The 23,997-nt window shown below is 43.4% G+C and overlaps 1 protein-coding gene across 1 annotated transcript; it reads left to right on the plus strand.

Moving 5' to 3' along the window:
• Nucleotides 1-224: 224 nt before the first annotated feature.
• On the plus strand, nucleotides 225-23,997 carry LOC306650314 (uncharacterized protein). The gene is made up of 2 exons (XM_079122216.1): nucleotides 225-4,260; nucleotides 23,345-23,997. Exon 1 carries the CDS (start codon nucleotides 446-448, stop codon nucleotides 1,007-1,009), a length of 564 nt encoding a protein of 187 aa, XP_078978342.1. The 5' UTR covers nucleotides 225-445; the 3' UTR covers nucleotides 1,010-4,260; nucleotides 23,345-23,997.

A 23,997-nucleotide genomic window follows, 5' to 3' on the forward strand; every position in this document is an offset into this window, starting at 1 on the left:
GGCCCCCAGGTGTCTGCGGCTGCGGCCTCCTTTCCCCGAAGAGGGGGTGGCAGCACAGCCTGGGTCCTGCCCAGCTGGGTGGGGGGCGCGGAAGCTGGAAGGAACCGGGGAGCTGGGGGAGGGGGAGAGTTGGTAACGTGGGCGAACCTGCCCCAGGGAAATGAAGTAAGTTCCCGTCTCCTGGGAGGGAACGGGGGAGGACGGATCCGCCCGCGTCTGACTCAAGCCGGGAGAGGAATATCCCCTCGCTCGCTCCAGCCCAACCCTCTTCCTCCTCCCCCGCCCAGCCGGCTCGGAGGAACCCGCGCGCAGCGGAGGGAGTCGCCCGGCCCCTCTGCCATCCCCAGAGGCTGGGGTTTCTTTCCGTCCCGGCTTCCCTGCCCCCACGGCTCGGCCCCGTGTCCAGGAATTGCCCGCCTTGGGGAGGGACCGAGGGGCGGGGCGGATGTCACCCCATGGGAAGCGGGCTGGCGGCCAAGCGCAGGGGCAGCCGAGGCCGCCGCCGAGCACGCCGCGCGCACCTGACCACCGAGGGTGTGAGCCGGCCCCTTGCTCCCCGGGAGCTGCGCTCCTGGGCACAGCCTGCGGGCGGGTGGGCACCCACTTGTGCGCCCCCCCAGGTGCCCCTCTGCCCCCACCCACCCTGGCCAGTCAAGCACAGAAAGATACCGGGCGCGGTGCCCAGCCTTCCCTCCCTCCTCTGCCCCCTCCGAAGCAGAGGCGTCCGGGTCGCCTCCCCTCCGGCTGCAGCGTTACACAACCGCGGCGGCGGCGCCTGCCCTGCAGCAGCGCGGGGCGTGACGCTTCACGTGGCCCGGTCTTGGGCCGCAGCGCCGCGGACTGGGAGCCCCACCGTGCTGGCCCCGAGCTAAGACCCCCGCGAGGTGTCCTGCCAGCCGGGGTCGTTCATCCCTCCGCTGCCACGAACTTCGGTGGCGCTGTTTTTCGGTCTGTTGCAGGAGCGAAGAGAAAAACAAGCAAGAAGAAAACTCTCCGCCTCGCACAGTGAAATCCTCGCATTCATTCAGTCGACACATTTATTGGGTCGCTCACCCCGTGTTAGGCATTGTGCCCGGTGCTAGAGACACCGTGGTGGATCAAACACCGGTCTTGTCCTTGAACTTGCAGGAACCCTGGGAAGGATAGATGGACCACGAAGAGAAGAGAAGGCAGCCTTGGGAAAATACACAGGGGCCCCTGGCTAACAGAAGAAAGACGAGAAGGTGTTTTTCATTGTTGTTTTGCTTTTAATTGACATTTACCAAGGCGCTTAGGTAGCAGGGGGAGAAGTTACCTCCGAGCCCGGGGGCAAAAAGACCTCCTCTAGAGGCCCAGGTCTCTACCGGCTCAGTTAGGCCGCTGGAGGCCCCCACCTACTTCCCCCGGAAAAGTCCGGTCTCTGTGACCTTCTAACTGCGCCTGGAGCAGAGAAAACAGCTGAAACTCCAATCCCGCGGTGTGAGCAGAGCTGATACAGTCAGAGGAGGGAGCCAGTGGAAATTCATGACTAAAATAAGGCCTGGCTGGGGATTTCACTGACCTCTGCGCTCCCCTGCCCTGCGAGTTCGGGGAGTTGAGAGATGACTGTAAACCTTTCCCACTGCGCCTCGGGTCAGTCACCCCGTTGCTGAGTGACCTGTCTGTGGGAAGCATTGGGAAAAAAATGGGGTCACTGCTGGGACTGGGTGAGGACTGACATCTGGCGCACTCTGCGAGGGGTGGGGTGTCAGTCTCAATTGACAGTGCCCTTGACAACCTGGAGAATTGGGATTCACAGGTTGACCAAACTGGGGGTGTATTTCCTTTAGACCGCTTTGGAGAGTCCCACTTCCTGTTTATGTTTCACGAGCGTCAAACCCATTAGCAAGATGTGCCTCAATTTCTAACTGCTAACTGGGGTGATCTCACTTCGGGGCTTAGAGATCCCTCCCTCCCTAGAACCGATTTTTGCGGGCTTGTTATCAGTCATCTCTCTGGAGGGAACAAATGCACCCCATCTTCCTCCAGGAGGGCAGAGGTACTAGAGGCAGGGAGGAGACTGGAGTCCGCTTAGGGTATGTACTTCAGCTTAGGGTAACCTGCTCCATTGTACGACTTTAAAAAGGGTGAAGAGTTGTCATGACTGCGTCAAAACCCACAGTTCGCTAGGGAAATAAGCTTTGGAAGAGGAAGAAATTTTTGTCCCCCTCTGTCGTCACCCCCATACCAGGAGTGAACTCCAACATTTCTGCTTGGGTGACTCATGGCAATATCATTTTTGAGTCTTTGAATTTATCAATATGTTTTGCTCTTACTTGTTCTGCACTTGATAATAAAACATGCATTTCCTTCTTTTTATTCATTCTAAATATACCCTCAAGTTTTAAGAACTATCCCCATCCTACCATGTCCTGATTTCTTCTTATTTTAAAATCTGTTCTCTCTATGGTTTGCTGCTGTTTTGAAAAATTAAACAAAATAATTCCTTCCCAGCATGTATCTTTCCATCCTGAAGAATCTCACTATTTCAGTCTATAATCTTTTATAGATACTTGAGTGTTTGCCATGTTGCTAGTTTTTAGTTTGCATGCCTACTAAAATCTTTGTGTATGAAATTTATTCATTCCTCACCACCACTTTATGAGGCTGGTACTAGTATTAGCTCAATTCACTTCACACTGTATTTATTGAGAACCACTATGTTTCAGGCACTGAACTAGGTCTGAGGGGTATGTAACTCATACCCTTTGGGAAATTGAGACTCAGGGAGGTTAAATAGTCTGCCCCAGTTTGCATGGTCTGGGATAAGACCTCATGTTTGTTGGACTCCAAAATTTGTGATATTAATCACTACACTTCTGGCTGCCTGGTAGGGCTATATGGGTTGTGCACTGCTCAACTCCAGGGGGAGCCATTCACATTGCAGTCTGTGTGAGAGACCCTCTGGAGTGGTGTAATATAGCACTGAGCACCTGCACTTGGTTATCCTGCCATTTTGTAGCCCTCTCCTCTGTTTTATTTCTTCCACGTAAGGAGAGAACATAATTTTGTATAAGGGAAAGATGAAATATTTCTCTTTTTTCCCAATGGGGATCAGCATGTTGGTGGCCTGCTCTGGTGTACTGGGGAGAGTTTATACTGTTGCTGTCTGCAGTAATTCCTGGGCCTTTCCTGCATAGGTCAGAGTCCACAGTCCCTCCACAGTATCTACACCTTGCTCACTCAGATTTTACTCACTTTTTTGCCAGTTTATGGAGCCTCAGATTTTCTTTTTATGACAGATCATAGTAAGAAATACATTTTATTATGATGTGTGTGTGTGTGTGTGTGTGTGTGTGTGTGTGTGTGTGTGTGTATGAACTTGCCTTAAGTATATTTACGTGTAGGGCAGCCAAGCCTTGGTTGGGCTATAGCAATAAGCTACCATACCCTCTTACCTGCAGCCCTAAATAACCATTGCTCACTTAAAAAAATTTTTTTTTAAACCCACTTAGAAAAAAATCAGTTCAATGCATTCCAGACAAAAAGCTCACAAAACAGTACTTCCCCTTGGCATATGCATTCAGATATTTTCCTAGTCTAATCTATTTTATTAAAAGAAAAATATTCTGGTCTTGATTTACAAAGTTGATTTCACAACCATCCAATCCAATAGATCCTGACTGGCAACTTGAAAATCTGCTCTACAGTAGGGATTGTGTTCTCATTTTACCTTGCCCCCACAAGAAAGAGATGAGTAGTGTCTGCACATTTGAACATCTTCCAAACCACTCAGAAAAATGTTAAGTGAACCCTGGGTGGATTCAAGGATGTTGCTATCTCTGTCCAGGAAAGCATCTGTAAATTCCTACCCTTTGGTCTATAAATAGAATCAACCTCCTAGTTCTTTGCTCTTTAAACCAAACAAACTCTGCCTGTATTTTATTGAGAGATGAAAGTCTGGTAAAATACAAGATCTTACATGTTGGGTTCATGAGTTTTGGTCAATGTGTACATCTTCACAGATACTTACTGTTGTGGTGTGGATCTTATGTGGTCTCATGCTAAAGACTTGGTCATCAGCCCCTGGTGCTACTGGGTGGTGGTGGTGGTACCTTTAAGAGGCAGGGCCTAGCAAAAGGAAGTTAGGTCATTGGGGGCGTGTCCTCGATAGACATATTACTTAAGAACCCTCCTCTTCTGCTCAACTGGGAGGTGAGCTGCTGCTCTCTTTCAGGCTGCCCACCATGTTTTGTCCAAAGCAAGAAGCCCTCCAACTATGGCCTGGAACCTCTGACGCCAGTAACCCAAAATAAATCTTTCCTCCTCATTTATTACAGTACCAGGAACATCCTATCCCTGAGTTCCATGTCCAGCCCTTCTTATTTTAATATTTTGAGACAGAGCTCACTAAATTGCCTAGGCTGGCCTTGAACTCGCGAGCCTCCTGCCTGAGCTTCACAGGTTGGAGTCCTCCACCCTAGCACCTGGCTGAATGTTTTATTTATTTATTTATTTATTTACTCAGGGTCACTTAACCACTGAGCCACATCCCCAGCCCTTTATATATTTTATTTAAAGATGAGGGTCTTGCTAAATTGCTGAGGCTGGCTTTGAACTCACGATCCTCCTGCCTCAGCCTCCCAAGCCGCTGGGATTACAGGCATGAGCCACCTCGCCTGCAGGGCTGAATGTACTCTTTTGAGCAAAATTTCTGTTGCTTTGCATGTTTTTGAGATTCTGTTACATCTTTGTATATCTTCAAAGTTCATCTTTTTAAAAAATTATTGAGCATATTTCATTGTATCCATTTCACACAATTGTTTTTCTAGTCTCTAGTGAATGGATATTTGGGGGTTTTTTTGTTTTGTTTTGTTTTCCAGTTTGGGACTGTTAGGAATGAGGCTGCTATTCACATTCCTATAGGAGTCTTTGCGAATATGTTTTCTTGCTAACTATCAAATGTGGAGTTCATGGGTCATAGGTTAAATATATGTTTAACTTTATTACAATTTGCCAAACAGATCTCCAAAGGAGTGTTACCTTTTTCCAATACCAACAGCAATATGCCAAGTTTCCAGTTGCTCCACATTCTCCCCACTGTTTAGACAAATTTTCATATTTTATTTTGGGCATCCTAATGGATATGAAATGATATTGTATTATGGTTTTAGTTTGCATTTCCCTGCAGATTAATGAAGATGAGCACCTTTTTAGGTGCTTAATGGTTCTTAATATATCTTTTCTTGTGAAGTATTTTGTCCAAATCTTTTGCTTGGTTTTTAAATTGGGTTATTTACCTTTTAAAATGTTGTATCTAGAAATATAATTCGATTATCTATATTGACCTCATATCCTGCAACTTGATACTTTATTGTTGATTTGTAAGTGTTCCTTATATACAAGTTCTTGGTCAGAAACTTGATTTTATAATTGATATCTCTTACAAATAGAATTTTTAATTTTTATAAAGTCCAGTTTGTCCATTTGTCAATATTTTCTTTTACAGTTTGTGTATATATGTAGGGATAAGCTGGAGGCATAAAAATATTCTATTATTTTTTCTGTGAGCTTTATAGAGATGATTTTTTTTTTTTTTTTGTACCAGGGATTGAAACCAGGGGTGCTTCACTGCTGAGCCACATCCCAATCCTTCTTATTTTTTTTTTTTTTTATTATTTTGAGCAGAGTCTCATAAATTGCTAGGGGTTTCCCTAAGTTGCTGAGGTTGGTCTTGAACTTGCAGTCCTCCTGACTCAGCCTCCCAAATCTACAGGCATGTGCCACCGTGCCCAGCTATAGATATAATTCTTATTTTTAGATCTGTGATCTATCTTGAAATGATTTTTGTGTGGGGAGTCAAAAAGAGCAGTATTTAAAGAGACTTTCCCTTCCCATTTGGATTGACTTTACTAAGTTGAAAATTCACAGTATGCGTGTGGTTCTACTTACCTACTTTCTATTTTGTTCCCTGGGTGTACTAATGCCACACTTTCTTGATTACTGGGGCTTTATAGAAGTCTTGAAATTGACTAGTGCAAATCCCTCAGTTTTTTCCTTTTTAAAGTCAGTTTGGTTATTTTAGGTTCCTTGCATTACTGTATACATTTTAAATTCAGCTTCTTTCTTTCTTTAACTATTCTTGCTAATATTTTAATAGGATTCGTGTAACCACTACCATAATCAGAAGGCAGAATCTTTCTTTCACAACAAGATTTCCTCCTGTCCTCCCTTTATAGGTCATTTTCATCCCTAACCCTTGGCAACCACAAATCTGTTCTCCATCTCTGTAATTGTATCATTTAAAGAATGTTATATAAATGGAATCACATAGTTTATAACCATTTGAGATTTACATTTTTTTTTCACCTAACATAAGTCTTTTGAGATTTAGCTGGTAATTGTGTTTCTTTTTCATCATTGATTTGTATTTCATGTTTTTTACCTTTATTTTATTAATTTGTTTTTATGCAGTGCTGAGGATTGAACCCAGTCCCTCACACGTGGTAGGCAAGTGCTCTGCCACTGAGCCACCACCCCAGCCCCGATTTACTATTCCATTTTATGGATTTACCACAGTTTGTTTAACCATTCATCCACTGAAGGACATTCAAGCTGTTCCAGTTTGGGGGCTATTAGCAATAAACCTCTGTGAACGTTTGTGTACATGTTTTCCTGTGGACATCAGGTTTTTGTTGGTTTTCTTTCTCTCTGACATAAATGCTCGGGGTATAAGTAATTACTAGGTCATGCAGCACCTTTTTTTTAGTTTTTTAGGAAACTGACAAACTCTGCTTGAATAACTTCCATTTTTCATGACCCGTTGCAATGTGTGACAAATCTTGTTTCTCTGAATCCCTGCCATCATTTGGTACTATCGTTACTTTTCATGTTAGTTGTTTTTCAAATAGGTATGTTTAGTACCACGTTTCCTTTTTGTTATTGATTTCTAATTTGTTAGTATTATTGCAGAAGATATACTCTAAGAGTTTAATTCTTTGACATTATTAAAACTTCTCCTCTCCCTCCACCCCGTCAGGTGCTGGGGATGGGACCCAGGGTCTCACGCATGCTAAGCACATGCTGTACTACTGATCTATACCCCTATCCATTAAAACAGCTTTCAATGCCCACCATATAATCTATCTTGATGAATGTTCCAAGTGAGTTTTAAATGAATACATATTCTACAGTCGTTGGTATATTGTTTTATAAAATTAATCTGGCCAAGTTGATGGACAGCATTGCTAAAATATAATGTAGCTCTACTATTTTTGTCTATTTATCTCATCAGTTACAGAGAGAAGAGTGTCAAAGTCTCTCCAGCCAATGGTAGATCTGTCCATGTCTGTCAGCTTTTGATTTATACATTAAACAAATAATTTTTGTAGTTGTACATGGACAGCATGCCTTTATTTTATTTGTGTATTTTTATGCAGTGCTAAGAATTGAATCCAGTGCCTCACACAGAGTGCTAGGCAAGCACTCTGTCACTGAGCTACAGCCCCAGCTCCTGATTTATACATTTTGAAGCTCTATTCTTAGTTGCATATACATTTATGATTTATACACATTCTTGATGGTTTTTCTTTTATCATTAATACTTTCTCCTTTTTTATCTTCAGTAATGTAATTATTCCGAAGCCTACTTTGATAACTACACCTGCTTTTTTATATTTAATGTTTGTGTAGTTTGCTTTTTTCTATCTACCCATTTCAATCTGTGTCTTTAGGATTGAAATTCTTTAATTAGAATTTTTTTTTAGTTCTAGATGGACACAATACCTTTATTTTATTTATTTCTTTTTATGTGGTGCTGAGGATTGAATCCAGTGCCTCACATGTATTAGGGAAGTACTCCACCACTGAGCTACAACCCCAGCCCCTATAATTGAATTTTATATTCAGAAATAACATATTGTTGAATTTTGCATTGATTTTGAGCTGAAAATCTCTCTCTCTCTCTCTATCTCAGTACTGGGGATTAAACCCAGGGGTGCTGAGATATATCCCTGGTTCTTTTAATTTTTTTATTTTGAGACAGAGCCTTACTAAGTTACCCAGGCTGGTCTTGAATTTGCAGTCTCCTGCCTCAGCTCCCAGGTTGCTGGAATTACCACAGGACCTGAATATAATCTCTACTTTTTTTTTTTTGACCTGGGGATTGAACCCAGGGTCACTTAACCATTGAGTCACATCCCCATCCCCTTTTTATATTTTATTTAGAGACAGGGTCTCCCTGAGTTGCTTAGGGCCTTGCTGAGTTGCTGAGGCTGGCTTTGAACTTGTGATCCTCCTGCCTCAGCCTCCCCAACTGCTGGGATTATGGGTGTGTGCCACCGAGCCTGGCTTAATCTCTACTTTTTAATTAAAGGGTTTAATGTATTTATGTTTGCTTTAAATTTGGGCTTAACGATCTCATATTGGTATTTGTTTTCTTCCTTATCTTACTTATTCTTTGTTTCTGCTCCTACCTTGCTGTCTCACTTTGGGTGTATTGTATTTTTTTAAATCATCCTATTCTCTCTCTCTCTCTCTCTCTCTCTCTCTCTCTCTCTCTCTCTCTCTCTCTCTCTCTCTCTCTCTCACACACACACACACACACACACACACACCCAGTATATTTTTTAATGACCATTTACCTTACTGTGTTGTAGAACACTAGAACTTACTCCTCCTGTATAACTGTATTTTCATTCTCATTATCCCCCCTCCCTCTATTCTCTCTGGCTCCTACCATTCCTAGCCTCTAGTGACCACTATTCCACCCCATAGTTCTATGAAATCAGTGTTTTAGCCTCCACACAAGTGAGATCTTGCAGTACTTGTCTTTCTGTGCCTAGCTTATTTCACTTAGCATAATGTTCTCCAGTTCCATCCATGTTGCCACAAATGACAGGATTATAATCTTTCTTAGAGCTTAATGGTTATGCATAGTAGTTGGGTTCATTCTGACAAGGATTAGTCCTTTATGGCTGAATTATAGCACCATTTACAATATCCAAGATACAAAATCAACTAAGGTGTCCATCAGCAGATGAATGGAAAAAGAAAATGTGGTTTATATATGCAGTGGAATAGTATTCACCCATAAAAAAGAATGAAATCCTGTCATTCACTTTTAGCTGTTTTGAGTGGGATTAATGCTTTGCCTTCAGCAGAGCCTGGAACCTTGGCACTGGTGAGATTCTTGAAATCTGTGTAGACTTCAAAATTGAACTGACAGGTTTCAAGACTGTGGGAGATCTCACCATGCTCATAGGCCAGCTGATAGACTATTGCTTTTTGCCCTTTGTCCCTGCTTTCTGCATCTCTGAAGAGCCCCCTCAGCCCCTACTCCCCCAGCTTTGGCTGCTTTCTGAACTCTGAAAGCCCCAGATGCCTCAGGGAGTCTTCCTGAGCCTTCTTTCCTGCCCCCAGCGTTGGTGAACAGCTCCTGCATGAGCAGGCCATAGTGGGCCTCACTTAGGCTGAGACTCGTTGGTCCACAGGCGGCCTGGGAGTTTAACCTTTCAGCTAAGTCCTCACCTGATGATCACAAACTCTTTCTGCCATCACAAAATGACCCAGAGTGTCTCCTCTCCTGCAAAGAGCTTGCTGCTCTCTTGAGTTCAATTCATTTAGGTTTGACCCTGCAAAAGCAATTATTTTGAGCTTACCTGCCTTATTTTGGTTGTTAGAGAACAACAGTCCCTTGGAAACCTATCCACCTTTCTCATAGGTAGACATTCCCTAGAAGGGTGGATGATAGCCTCTTCGGGATGAAAAGGTATGCAGGAATCAGAAAGAAAAGACCAGTTACATGGGAGCTGATAATTTAAAATCCAAGAACAGGGATTTTTTGTGTGTGTCTATCTGTCAGTGTGTGTGGTACAGGGGATTGAACCCAGGGACGCTTAACCACTGAGCCACATCCCCAGCCCTTTTTTATATTTTATCTAGAGACAGGATCTTGCTAAGTTGGTTAGGGCTTCACTAAGTTGGTGAGGCTGGCTTTGAACTCATCCTCCTGCCTCAGACTCCCGAGCTGCTGGGATTACAGGTGTGTGCCACCATGCCCAGCCAGCATAGGGATTTTAAAAAGGAAAAAAAGATTTCGCATTGTAGTGCACAGGTGCTAACCACACACACACACACACACACACACACACACACACACACACACACACACACACCCCAAGACAACGCGGCTTTTATTTTTACAGAATGGATTGTGTGCTACAATGTGCTGCTTTCTTTGGACAATGTCTCACTCCCTACTCTGTCTCTCAGGACAGCGATTCTCATATTTTCTCTGCATACCGATTACTTGGGCATCCTGTTAAAATTCAGGTTCTTTCTCAGTAGAACTAGGTTTGGGCTGAAGCTTCTGCATTTCTAACGAGCTCTGAGATAATGCTAATGACATGTGACTGACCAGAAAGGTCCCAGAGCATGCATGCCTTCACTTTTAGGTGGATCATAGCCATGGAACTCAATCCTTTGTGCTAAGGGGAGTTTACATGTCAAGGAGACAAGAGGAAAGATCTTCACCAGATTAACGAAAGAGAAACAGCAATGCAGAACTGGAGGTAGCTAGAATATGGCTTATAGTCACACAAAGGGTTTAGTGTTGAAGAAATCTAGGAGGGGTGGGCCTATCAGACTTCCTTCTTTTATTTATCATTTATTTCTTGGTAGCGGGGATGTTGAACCGAGGGTTGCTTAACCACTGAGCCACATCCGCAGCCCTTTTTTAAAAAATCTTTTATTTTGAGATAGGGTCTGGCAGAGTTGCTGAGGCTGGCTTTGAACTCATAATCCTCCTGCCTCAGCCTCCAAGCTGCTGGGATGATAGGTGTGCGCCACCACCCTGGGTTTATCTCAGACTGCCTTCTCTGGGGGTGGGGTTTAAATTTATTTTGAGGTGAGAGCTTGTTAGCACAAAAAGATGGGGCAGGATACAGACCTCAGGAATCATCTCAGCTATTTATTCAGGAACAAAGTTTGACACCGGAACAGGGGATGCAGGGATGAAATGGCGCCCGTGGGCCCACTTTCCTGGTGGAAAATGAGTCACTGAACAAAGAAAGGGCCTGGGTTTATGTAGGTTATTTTGAGGGGTGGTCTAGTGAGCATCAGTTTCCTTGGGCACTCAGGAATTGGAGCTTTTTGGGCTGGGGGTCTGTGGGCAGTGTCTGGAGAGGATTTCCTTTGGAGAAGATGAATGCCTCCTAGAGACTCTTACTTCAGGGGTGATAAAACCCCTGCTCCCCATCCGCAGCCACACCTGGAAAACATTTGTCTTGGGAGGTGAAGGCCACCAGTCAACTTATTTTGGGGGTTTCTCATTGTCCATATCTATTAGAGCTGGTGCTGTGCAGTTTGTGGCCATAGGGAACCAGGCCTTTGACATCCTTCCCTCTGTAGGGAGGGAAGGATGGCAAAAGGACAGAGAGGGCTGGGTGGCATTAGGGAGCCACAGTCTGGCTACCTAAGTGGACTCTGGTACCACTGACAGCTAATGAACACCCTTGGAGAGGTTACAAACGAACGCTCCAATCCCACCCGTTTTCCTTCTACCAACCATGTTTACTTGCTTTTCATCAGAAGAGACTTAGCGATTGGGACTGTATAGCTCTGATATTAGCTACTGGTCTCACATTATCTACAGACCAAATGAATGAATCCACAGAAGAGAGAATAAATTTTCCTTCATTGCACTTGGTTGGCACAGACCACCTCATCCTGTGTTAGGAAGAACACGTGGAGAAATCTAGAAGAGGATAAAGATTCTATTGCATGCATCTTTACCACATAGAGAAACAGAGAGCAGGATAGGCTAATGTTTTGGCCACATCTAATTAAAGAAAATTTAAGGGTTGCCTTCATTTAGTTACTCAGTTCCTGAGTGTTTTCTATCTACCAAACACATGCTCTATGACCAGACTTTCAAGATCATACTCTTGTAGAAATAGCAATTTTATTACTCTGAAGCTATAAGTAACCTGAAGTAAGCTATTATGATATCACATGCTTTTTTCCTCTTAGGGCAACTGTTTAATGAGTAAAAGATTATTCAAAAGCATCATTCCTTGCCTACAAACAAGGGCATTTTAACTAGAAAATAATTTGTTCTCTTAAGCACTGAAACCAAGTTTATTCAGTCATTGTCAACAGTGTTAGTTTCTATTGTTATCATTGTACCAGGGACTGAACCCAGGCGTGCTCAAACACTGAGCCACATCCCCAGCCCTTTTTATATTTTATTTTGAGACAGGGTCTCACTAAGTTGCTCAGGGTCTTGCTAAGTTGCTGAGGCTGGCCCTGAACTTGTGATCCTCCTGCCTCAGCCTCCCAAGTTGGGATTACAGGCATGTGCCACCACACCTGGCAATGGTGTTAGTATTCCCGATCAGTCCCCCGCTTCTTACTTAAAGCTGTAGTTTGCTCATCTGTAATACAGGGTGGCATTAGTATCTTCTCAGACAGTCATCATGAAGGCAGAATTTAATTTTTCATTTAGAATACTGTTCAGTATACTTGGCATATTGACTCAATTTATGTTTGTGACTACTATTTTTTTATTAGTAGAATGCTACTCATTGCTTAGCATATCTGAGCATTTAGTCACATAGATATAGTTTAGACATTAGTAGCATCACTAGACTTTTCTCTGCAAGATGAACTTGGGTTCTAAGACTGGGTTAGTCTGTATGCAAATTGTTGATTGCTCTTTGGGACCATCATCAAGGAAACAATTTAGGAGTCCTGACTTTTTGCCCCCAAAAAGGTAAAATTGACTCCCCCACATTCTTTAAATTTATGCTTTATAGTCATACATAATGATGGAATTTGTTGTTACATATTTGTACATACACACAATATAGCAACATAATTTGGTCAGTATCACTTGTCGGCATTTCACCCCCATCTAAAATTGATCTTTCCCAGTTTTATGAGGTTGCCCAGAATAATCTAGTAGATGTTTTTAAATTAAACAAGGAAATTTTAAGTTTTAGTTTGGGCCTATATAAAAAGATATAATTCTGAGGACTATGAAATCCTCAGTGTATGTAAGAATTATGACTAGACTGAAAACAAACCGATTAAATCCATTTTTTTTTTTTTTTTTTTGAGTTCCAGGGATTGAACCAAGGGACACTGAACCACATCCCACCCCTTGTTCCTTTTTTTAGAAATTTTTTTTATTTTGAGACAGGGTCTTACTAAGTTACTGACACTGGCCTCAAATTTGCAGTCCTCCTGCCTCAGCCTCTCAAGCTGCTTTGATTACAGCGTGCACCATCGTGCCCAACTTAAACCCATTCTTAAAGTAGTATCCCTCAAAGTCTAAGAGGATAATGTATACAATTTTAGAATTAGCCTGTATAAAAATTGTTCCACAAAGGCTCCTGCAGTTCTTAGGAGGTGTGCAGAACTGACTTGGTCTAGACAGTGGTAAAACTTCTGAACAATTCAAACAATTGGCCAATGGTTTGTTTGTTTGTTTGTTTTTTTAAAGAAAGCTATTTGACAGATAAGCTGAGTTAATGAAGACGTCTGATCTGGTGGCCAGCTGTGCACATGGACTTTGCCTGGATGTATCTTTAGGTACCATTTAGTAGTAATAGGGATATATGATAAGGGTAGAAAGAAAAATAGACAAGCTGTGTTTAATTAAGCTCCGTATCACAATGACCCAACAGAGTATGAAACTTTGACCAATGGGCATTAAAAAAATAATCTAGGACCACTCATTCTCATTACAAAACGCCTTTAACGCTTTCTCTTTTTTCTCTCATTCTGCCTGCTTCTTTCCCTCTTTCACTCCTGTGGTGTTGGAAGTGGAACCTGGGACCTTGCACATGGAAGGCAAGCACTTTACCACTGAGCCACACCCTCGCCCTGTAGTTACATACGGGCACCTTCTCCTGTCCTTAGCTGGCAGAGGGATCGCTGGTGTGTCTCTTCCTATAAAGACGCCAATCCCTTTGTGCCTTTGTGACTTCATCTAAACCTAATCACCTGCCAAACCCCCCCCCCCCAAAAAAAAAAAAAAAACACCACCTCTGGGGGTTAGGGCTTTGGCAGTGGAATTGGAGGTGGAGAGGGTACGACTCAGCCCATCACGAATACCCTCCTGTACTTAGCCCTGTATTTGGTATTGGAGATCAAACAGGACCTCCATTCTCCTGGTTGGGGGAAGGTAGACAATAAATTAATAGACAAATAAAGAAAATGCCTTCATTTCTGGACACGATGGAAGTGAGCAAGGTTCTGAGACAGACGAAAACGGGACAAGAGGCGAGGAGAACACAGGCCCTTCTGATGACGGAACACTGAGCCTGAGACCCAAGGACCGAGAAGGAGCCAACCAGGAAGACTAGCCAGGAGAAGGGGATTGCAGGTAGAAGGAGTAGCCAGGGCAAAAGCCCTGAGGTAGGAAGGGGCTTGGCCTGTTTTAGGACCAGCTATAAGACCAGTGTGATTTGAGAGTCACAATTATAGGATGATTGACACAGGTTGAGACTGTTAGTGGCACCCAAAGGCTGAATTATCTGCAGATTTTTTTTTTTAATTTTAATTTTTTTTCCCACTACTGGAGGTTGACCCCAAAGGCACTCTCGCTACACCCCAGATCTTTTTATTTTGAAATGGGTCTCACTGCATTGCCCATGTTGGCCTCACATGTGATCCTCCTGCCTCAGCCTCCCGTATAGCTGGGATTACAGGTGTGGGCCACCACGCCTGGCTGGAATTTTCTTAGTGGCCAGTTAACACTTGGGTGGTGTTTGACAATGGTTACAGTTAAGCTCAATTAGCTGGGCGAGGTGGCGCACACCTGTAATCCTAGCAACTTGGGCGGCAAAGCAGGAAGATTGCAAGTTTGAGACCAGCTTCAGCAGCTTTGTGAGATTTTCAGCAACTTATCAAAACTCTGACTCAAAATAAAAAATAAAAAGGGATGGATTTGTAGCTCAGTGATAGAGTGCCCCTGGGTTCAATCCCCAGGACCAAAAATAAAACAAGAAAACAAGTTAAACTTAATCACCTTTAACTCTGCATGGGGTTTGTTGATAATTCAACAGTTCTCCTTGCATATAGGAATGCCCTTGGAAAAATCACCTGTGATAATTTAGGATTAACTCAGGGCAAATACTGTTACCTGCATCGAAAAAGTGACACCAAATCCATTCACTACTTGAAGCAGGTTTTCATTCTTGTTGTTAACAACAAATTCCTAGGCCATCAGACACCACCCTGACCTCAGCGGGGGGAGACCAGCCATGTGCAGTGGTGTGAGCAATTGAAAACAAGCTGTTGGCCCGGAGACCCAACCCTGCAGGATGGGATGCAGAATGGTGCTCTAGCAGAGAGACAGAGCCACCCACGTGGGGATGAAAACGCACGCTGCTTGCCTCCTGCCTGACCAGGCCAACCCAAGCCCAGCACAGAGGCGCTTTTGTCCTGGCCCAAGGGCCCGAGGAGCCTTCGTACACACCCCGAGGTCATGCTAGCAACATCCTTGAAAGGTAGAAAAATCTGCTTCACGGAGCTTTTGGCAAATTCAGTACCTCCTGTGCCATCCCCAAGTGTTGAGGGACAGACAGCATCCGAGGTTCCCCTCACCCAGAGTGGGGCCCTGAGTCCACCGTGCCCCTGGGTGTTGCAGTGAAAAGTTCCTGGGAAACAAGCTCCACTGGAATACAGGAGCAGCGTGTGGAATTGACAGTCATCACCTTCCTGCTGAGTTGGGAGGTTAAGGTTCAGTGACTTTTAAGGACTTGGTACACTGTACGGGTCCCCATGGAGTCAGCCAGTTGATTATGGAAACGAGTGAGTGTGTTACAAAGCTAGTCAGACCGTAGAGTCTCCAAGGAAAGGATGTATTGTTTCTTGCAAAGGTCTCATCCAAGGAAACGCAAAGGCTGCAAAAGAGAAGGGATACTTGAAAAATATATGAGGAGCCAGAAGAATCCAGCTTTTGACAGGACAGGGCGGGCCTGGTGTCCACGTACACCAGCCAGTCAGACAGGATGCTGAGAAAGAGAAAAGGTCCTTTCAGCTCTTAGACCTGGAGTGTGAAATTCCCGGTGCCAGTTCTCAGGAAACCAATGATCGCCCAGGGAGTATGTAGATATTTAGTGAATACAGCAACTACCATTTTAATTCTGGAAATGAGAAATGGGCTCTCCTGGCTTTTTATTCAGTATTTCATGAGCTGGGTGATGATATAGAATTATTTTCATATCTTGCTAATAACAGAGTCTAATTAGATGAACTGCCAAACAAGTGAAGCTTTATTTATTTTCTGTCTTTATTTTTTATTATTTTCCCACATTTTTATTGGTGCATGATAGTTGTACAGAATGGTGGGATTCATCGTTACATCTTTGTACGTGCACCAATATAACAGCATCACTCGGCCAATATCAGTCGAAGCTTTGTTTGTTATGTCCTAGTACAGCATGCCACCTGAATGGGCCTGGTTATCATGCCACTGTAGTATTTAAAAGCCATATACTTTTACTGTATTTATTTAGTTTGTGTTTACCCCGAAGTATTTTTACTTCAAGAAAAAAGGAGGGGGCAAGTTCAGAGTGGAGGAGACATTGAACTCCAGAGCATATTAAGCGCCCCTTAATAATGCCTCCCTGAATCCTTCAAAATGGTTCTTTTCATGGATTTATAGGAACCAGAAGAGGGTGAGGGAAAGAAAGTGAGTTTGCAGAGCGTACTTGCTTTCTCGAACAAACAGTTTGTTCTTTTTGCCCCACCCAGCTTTAGTCATTAGCTCTAAGATCAAACAGGACTTTACATTGGGAGGGACATTAATGAGGAGACTGTACAAATGGAAAATAGCCCCGACCTAAGTAGCACTTCCGGCTCAGAAGAGGGACTCTGGAGAGAGGTCAGGGCCTCCCTGATTCCTGCCTGTTGTTTCTTTGACTCTTCTGGCTACTCTTCTGTTCATTCATTCATTTGTTCTTTCTTCATTCATTCAACCTCCAGGTCCAGACACTGGCCTAGTTGCTAGGGAATCGTGACTTTCTCAGGCTCTCCCTGGTTTTCAAGAATAAAGGGAAATGAGCAATGAGCAGCTCCTTCTGGTGTGGGAGAAAGGCAAGTTCCACTTGGATTTGTTCTTCTTGAACTGGTTTAATGGGCAGCCCCACCTGCTTAGAACACCAGCTAAGTCCCATAGCTCTTGGTCAGACCTTCCGGGATGGCTCTGCCTCAGGGGCCGGGCCAGAAAGGGACATGAGTCCAAAACCACTGTAAAATGAGAAGAGGATCTAGAAACCAGCATGATGGTGCATACCTGTCATCCCAGTGGCTCAGGAGGCTGAGGCAGGATTGAAAGTTCAAAGCCAGCCTCTGCAACTTAGCAAGGCCCTAAGCAATTTAGCAAGGCCCTGTTTCTAAATAAAAATATAAAAAGGTCTGGGATTTGGTTTAAGTACTCCTGGGTTCAAACTCTGGTGCCCCCCCCCCAAAAAAAAAAATTAGAAATATAGCTAAATATTGCAAATGAATGGCCACAGAACACTTCCCAAATTGTGTGTTTGGAACATTAGTTTCATTGGTGGTATTAGGTGTTCATTCTGGTGAGGTCCTGGGGGCAGGCAAGTGAGGTACTTAAGGTACAATTTTTGTGTGTGAGTGGTACTGGAGATTGAACCCAGGGGTCTTTTACCACTGAGCTATACCCCAGCCTGTTTTATTCATTTATTTATTTGAGAGAGGTTCTCAATAAGTTTCCTAAGCTGGCTTCAAATTTGCCATCCTCCTTCCTTGGCCTCCTAAGAAGCTGGGATTACAGATGTGTGCCATCACACCTGGCTATTAGGGTCCAGTTTTTTTTCTTTTTGGTAGTGGGTTTTGAAACCCTGGTCACCCCTGAGCTACCTCGCAGGTCCTTGTTTTATTTTCTGTTTTGAGACAATGCCTTGTTAAGTTACTGGGACTCTCTAAATGCTGAGACTGGTCTCAAACTTGCAATCCTCCTTTCTCAGCCTTTCCAGTGGCTGTGGTTACAGATGTTTACCACCATGCTCAGCTATTAGAGTACAAATGTTACTCGGTCTCAAGATTTTACAAGTGTTTTGCAAGTGGATGTTTTCTTACATTTGAGGCCCTGAATGTCTCATTTCCCATATTCTAGATCTGGCCCTGCAAATCTTTTCTCTGTTCCCTCCAACCCTGCCCTAAAGCATCTACTGTCAAATAAATTTGGAAAATATTGTTTACCATATATGGTAGATTCCTTATTGCCCCACCTGCATCTTCTGGTTTATACATCATGCATATTGAGTCTAGTAAAGACTGAGAATTCCTGAACTAAAGAAATTCTATAATCCTATTTAACCCTGCATATCCCACATGTATTAGATTGTCAAATTGTTTTTTTTCTTTTTAAGAAATACTTATTAATGTCTCCTGAGATATTCAGGGATGCTGGATGGGAAATACCCCAGAATATTTATCTATGGACTATACTCATTTTGAAAAGTTTACTTAGCTGAGTAATAGTGGGTTAACAAGCTGTGAGCTACTGTGACAGAATACCTGAGTGAATCAATTTAATAGAAGGAGAGGTTTATTTTGGCTCATAGTTTCACAGGTTTCAGTCCATGACCTGTTGCCTCTGGAAAGGCAGCACACCATGGCAGGAGTGTGTGGCAGAGGAAGGTATTCACTGCATGGTGGCTAGAAATGAAAAGAGAGAAGAGGTGCCACAGTCCCAATATCCCCTTCAGGACATGTCCCCAAATGACCCAACTTCCTTCCACTAGGCCCCACTTTCTAAAGGTTCTACCATGTCCAATAGCACAACAGGCCGGTGACCCGGCCTTTAACAGGGACCTTTGGTGGGTATTTCAGATGCACATGATAGCCAATAGCTATTTTCTTTTTTGGGTAAAAGATTCATTTGCAAATGGCACTAACCTCTTGGCATCTGAACAAGGAAAGGATTTGGATTTGGGTGTTGTTCATGCCCGTTATCTTCTCACTTATCGGTTCATTGATTCAGCCAACCCTGAGTAAGCACTTACTGTATGCTCAGAGTGCAGAGACAAGTGCCATGGGGTCACCCTGAGGGGCTCAGGAGGAGCAGGGACTTGCACAACTCAGCCCAAATGCAATTGGAAAACTACTGCAGATGAGGAATGCAGCTCTCAAACTCCCCTTTGATCATCCCTTCAAACCAAATTAGTTGCACCTTACGGAGAAGAGTTAGATGTGATATTTTAAAATCCTTCCTATAATATCTGGCAGGGACTATGCACATACTAGATGCTCAATGAATATTTGTCAAATAAAAATGGCATTTGAGGGGAAATCTTGACGTATATTTGGTTATAATACCTATTAAGAATCACTTGGTGAAAAATCCCTAGGAGAACATTTGCCCACCATGCATGCGGCCCTGGGTTTGAACCCCAGGACTGGATGGGGGGAACCCCAGAGATTGTACTAACCCCTCTAAGTTTGTTTCCTCATCTGTGGAATAAGAATAACAGTCCGACTTTCACAGGGTTCTTGGAGGGTTAAATAAGTCCGACTTTCACAGGGTTCTTGGAGGGTTAAATAAGGATGCACCTAAAGCAGTCATTACGGCCTCTGGCACGTAACAGGTGGCCAATGAACGATCGTTACAATGACTGCAATACACTGTGCTTTTTATCCACAAGGTTACTATAAACGGCACACTCTGATTTGACAAAAAGGTCACGTAGAGCTTTATTCAGCTCCATCAAATGTTCTCTTGCTGGCTGAGACACAGTTCTGAAAGGCTGGGTGAACACATGGGCTTTTACAGGCGAGCGGGTAAAGACCTTGCAGGATTAGTGGAATTGCCTCCTCCTCCTTCTAATCTCAACACACCCTGTGAAATCCACCCGAGCCACGTTCACCTCCGTACCTCTGCCTGCCCCTGCACTGCTTCCTGAACCAGAAGAGGCATGCAAATTTCCTGGGTGACTTGTTAAGCACACCGAACCTCTTGCAAAAATCTCTGGGACTGGACCCGGGGAGCTGCGTTTTTGACTTTGGGGACACTTTAGGCAACCAGTGTGATACTGGAAAGCCCTCTGCTATGGCACTTGGCTTGAGGTCTTAGAGTTGACCTTCCATGTTTATGGAAAGAATGAATGAATGAAGAAGGCAGGACCTTGAGCTAATAAGACATTTGGCAGAGGGCCGCATGCAGGCACACAGCTACGCCATGACCTACCAAATAGAGTGCAGTCTGTGGCACGAGACGGTGCCATCATTTAGACCAGGGCCAGAAGATCCCCCTGAAGCAGCTGATACCAACGGGCTGTGAAGCGAAGCCGGCTGCTTCTGCCTGTGGTCGCCAGGCTGAACAGCCCGGCTCCTCACTGTAATGATTCGGACTCTTGGTTGCTGGTTACAGACAGCTCCAGGTTTGCATCATTCTGCCCAGAGGATCCCAGGGGAAAGTAAGAGCATCCATAAATAAGTCACATACCTCCTGGCATCCATAAATAAAACAGCAGATAGGCACTTGATTGGCCAAGCTTAGGCCTCATGCCCTTCTGTGGGCTGAGCACGTGACCAGGGAGCTGGGGAACATTGTTTGCCTGACTTGGGTTACTGGTCCATCCTTTGGCCAGGAGGCAGGATCTCATGATTGGCAACTACAACAGAAGCCCTTGGAGTGAGAGGAGGTGGCTACTTCAGGTATGGTTATTATTGCCAGAGGAGTGGGTCTGCTCCAGCCCTGCCCCTGACCTGCTCTAACCAACCTGTGCAACCTGCCAGCCCCAAAGGCATGCATCCTGCGTCCAAGAGCAGAGCTTCTTCAGCCTCCTCGTTAAAGGACCTTTCATCTTGAAATTGCTTTGAAGATAATAAGTTTTTATTTCCTGGGAGTTGAGGGTCATAGCTCAAAGTAGTCATAATCAGTCTAAACAACTACTTCTCCCTCCCTCACCTTTTTCCTCTTCTTTTCTGTCAGTATTGGGGATTCTACCAGGAGCCTTCTACCTCTGAGCTACACCCCCAGCCCTTTTAACTTTTTTAATTAAAAATCATAAATTTACATAGGGCAATGTTGCTTGATTCATTCTGTTATTTTTTTCCCCTTCCCCCCACCCCTCCCACCTCTCCTTTTAATTTTTGAGACCAGGTCTCACAAAGTCACTGAGGCTGGCTTAAACTTTCGATCCTCCTGCCTCAGCCTCCTGAGTTGCTGGGATTTGCTGGAATTACAGGTATGTACCACGACATCCAGTCTAAACTTCTTTTGGAAGTCTCTTGTTTCAAATGAAAAACATTCTGTGAATTCTGTAGTATTCATTTAATTTTAATAATGCTTTTCTCTCTATGTTTATTTTTTTTTAAATTTCAAGCCTATGGAAAAGTTGAAAATAAAATTGTACCAGCAATACTCATTACCCTCAGAGTCAACAGTTAACATTTTACCATATTTACTTTCTTTCTTCCAAATATATATGAATGTATGTAATATATAAATATTTATATATATGAATATATATGAACCATCACACAAAACATACATATTTACTTTTATATATGTGTACTTTATGTATATGTTTATATATACATATATATGAAGAAACATAAAACACATACATATTTGCTTTTATTTTCTAAACCAGTTAAGAGTTAATTGTAGGCCTGAGGATAATTCACATCTTAATTTTCCAGCATGTATTTTCCTTTTTATTTTTTTTCCTGTGATACTGGGAATTAAACCCAGGGCTTCATGCGTACCAGGCAAGTGCTCTACCACTGAGCCACATCCCAAGTCCTTTTTATTTTATTTTTGAGGTAGGGTCTTGCTAGATTGCTCAGGCTAACCTTGAACTGGTAATCTTCCAGCCTCAGCCTCCCCATTTTCTGGGATTACAAGCATGTGCTACCATGTCCTGCCTCCACAAGGACATTCTCCTACACACCCATAACATTATTAATGAACCCAAGGTGTTCAACACTAATGTATTATCATTCTGTGACATATAGTCCCTACTCAGATTTTTCCACATGTCAGTAAGGTCTTTGATGGCGTGTGTGTTTTCTCCTGCTCTGATATCCGTAGGTTGCATTTTGTTGTCTTATTTCTTCAGTTTCCTCTCTTGGTCTTTCATACCATTGATATTTTTGGAGCCCAAGTTCCAGTCGTTTTGCCAAATGTGCCTTTATTTGGAACTCAGCGATTCTTTCCTTGTGATTAGAATCAACATCTTTGGCTGGAATGCTCCGTACTCCTCAGCGCTTCCCTTGGGGGCACAGGATATCAGTGTGTGTGATCATTTGGTGATGTTAGTTTTGATTGCTTGCTTAGAACTGCACTTGCTAAGCCCACCACTAACCCAGTACATTTTCCCTGTATAATTAATAAGAAATTTGCATGAGATCTTGTGACAATCCTGTTGGCCCAAACCTTCTGCCCAATGGTGATTTTTGCTTGAATAAATTATTACTGTGGGTGTTGTAAAATGGTGATTTTCTATCATTTATTCTGTATTTGGTATTCTATTTTAAAAAGCTTTCCCCAACATTAGCATTTATTTTTAATTTTAGTTACAATTAGCCATAATAAACCTACCACATTGTAATCTATTCCTGTCTTTATTCATTTTGGTGTTCAAATTGACCAAAATGCAGCCAAAGGCCCTTGCAGGCTGGCATCCCTGTCCTTTGAGATAGCTATGTTGGTTCTTGCAGGTGTCCTTACTGTCTGGAGGAGAATGTTCCAGACTCATCCTGGTATTATCTTCACTCTGACCCTGGAATTACTCATTTCTTCAAGGAGCCTTGATTCTTTTTCATAGACAATGGCATCTGGAGACCAGGTGCTCTGTGTTGGAAGCTCAATCCCTAAAGCCACATGTTGATGGTATTTGGAGGTAGGGTCTTTGGGAGGTAATTAGGATTAGATGAGGTCAGGAGGGTGGGGCCCCCATGAAGTCATTAGTGGCTTTATAAGTAGAGGAAGAGAAACCTGAGCTAGCACACTTGATCTGACTCACTATGGGATGCCCTCTGCCATTTGTGATGCAGCCAGAAGGCCCTCCACATAACCAACACCATGCTCTTACACTTCTCAGTCTCCAGAACCAGGAGCTGAATAACCCCCTTTTCTTTATAAATTATGCGGTCTCAAATATTTTGTCATAGCAACAGAAACACCAATGTACAGGTAGTGGATATGCCCATTACTGTTGAGTGATGCTGCTCCCAAGCTTATTCAGTAGACAAGATTAGGGAATGTATGTATGTACACACACACACAGACATATCTACAGCTACTTCTATATTAAAAACCACGAATTTGTATTAATAGCTACCGTTCTAATCCAACACCTCAGGATTTGTTCTATTTTTCTCTCTTTCCATATTTGCAATTCAGTTCTTCAACAGTGAGAAGCTATCTGGAAGAGAATCAGTTTTGAAGACTGTACCTTCAGGGATCATTCGTTACCAGAAAGATTTCTCTGAATGCGTGGAACACAGAGTCTGAGGAGGAGTGCAGTTCCTTCTCCAGGGTGAAGCCTGCTCTTGGTGTTGCTTTGCTGCAGCTGGCATTTGCCATTGATGATTGTTCTTCTCTTCCTTTTGGGGACATAAGAAGAGGAGGGCACTGTCTGAGTGGTCTCTGTGGGAAAAGAAAAAAAGAAAAGAATTAATTTTGCAAGCATTGCATTATGTCCACAGAATGGAATTCTACTCAGTAATAAAAATGAAGGAGCTAATGCCCAACACACGACATAGGTGAACCCTAGAAAATTGTTGAGCCAAAGAATTGGACACACAAAATAATCAGCTATGTATCACCAACAGTCCCTTTATGCAAGTCCAAGGACAAGCCAAACTAATCTGTGATATTAGAACTCAGAGAGTGTACTTCTGGAGCAAGTGAAAGAACTGCAGGAAAAGAGCACATGGAATTTCTTGGAGTGGTGGAAATGTTCTGGATCTCGTCTCCATAGTGGCTACATGGGGGTATTTGATTGTCAAAATTCATTGAATTGAACACTTAAGATCTGTACATTTATTGTGTAA

This window comes from Sciurus vulgaris (genome assembly GCF_902686455.1).
Source record: "Sciurus vulgaris genome assembly, chromosome: 19".
Taxonomy (NCBI): domain Eukaryota; kingdom Metazoa; phylum Chordata; class Mammalia; order Rodentia; family Sciuridae; genus Sciurus; species Sciurus vulgaris.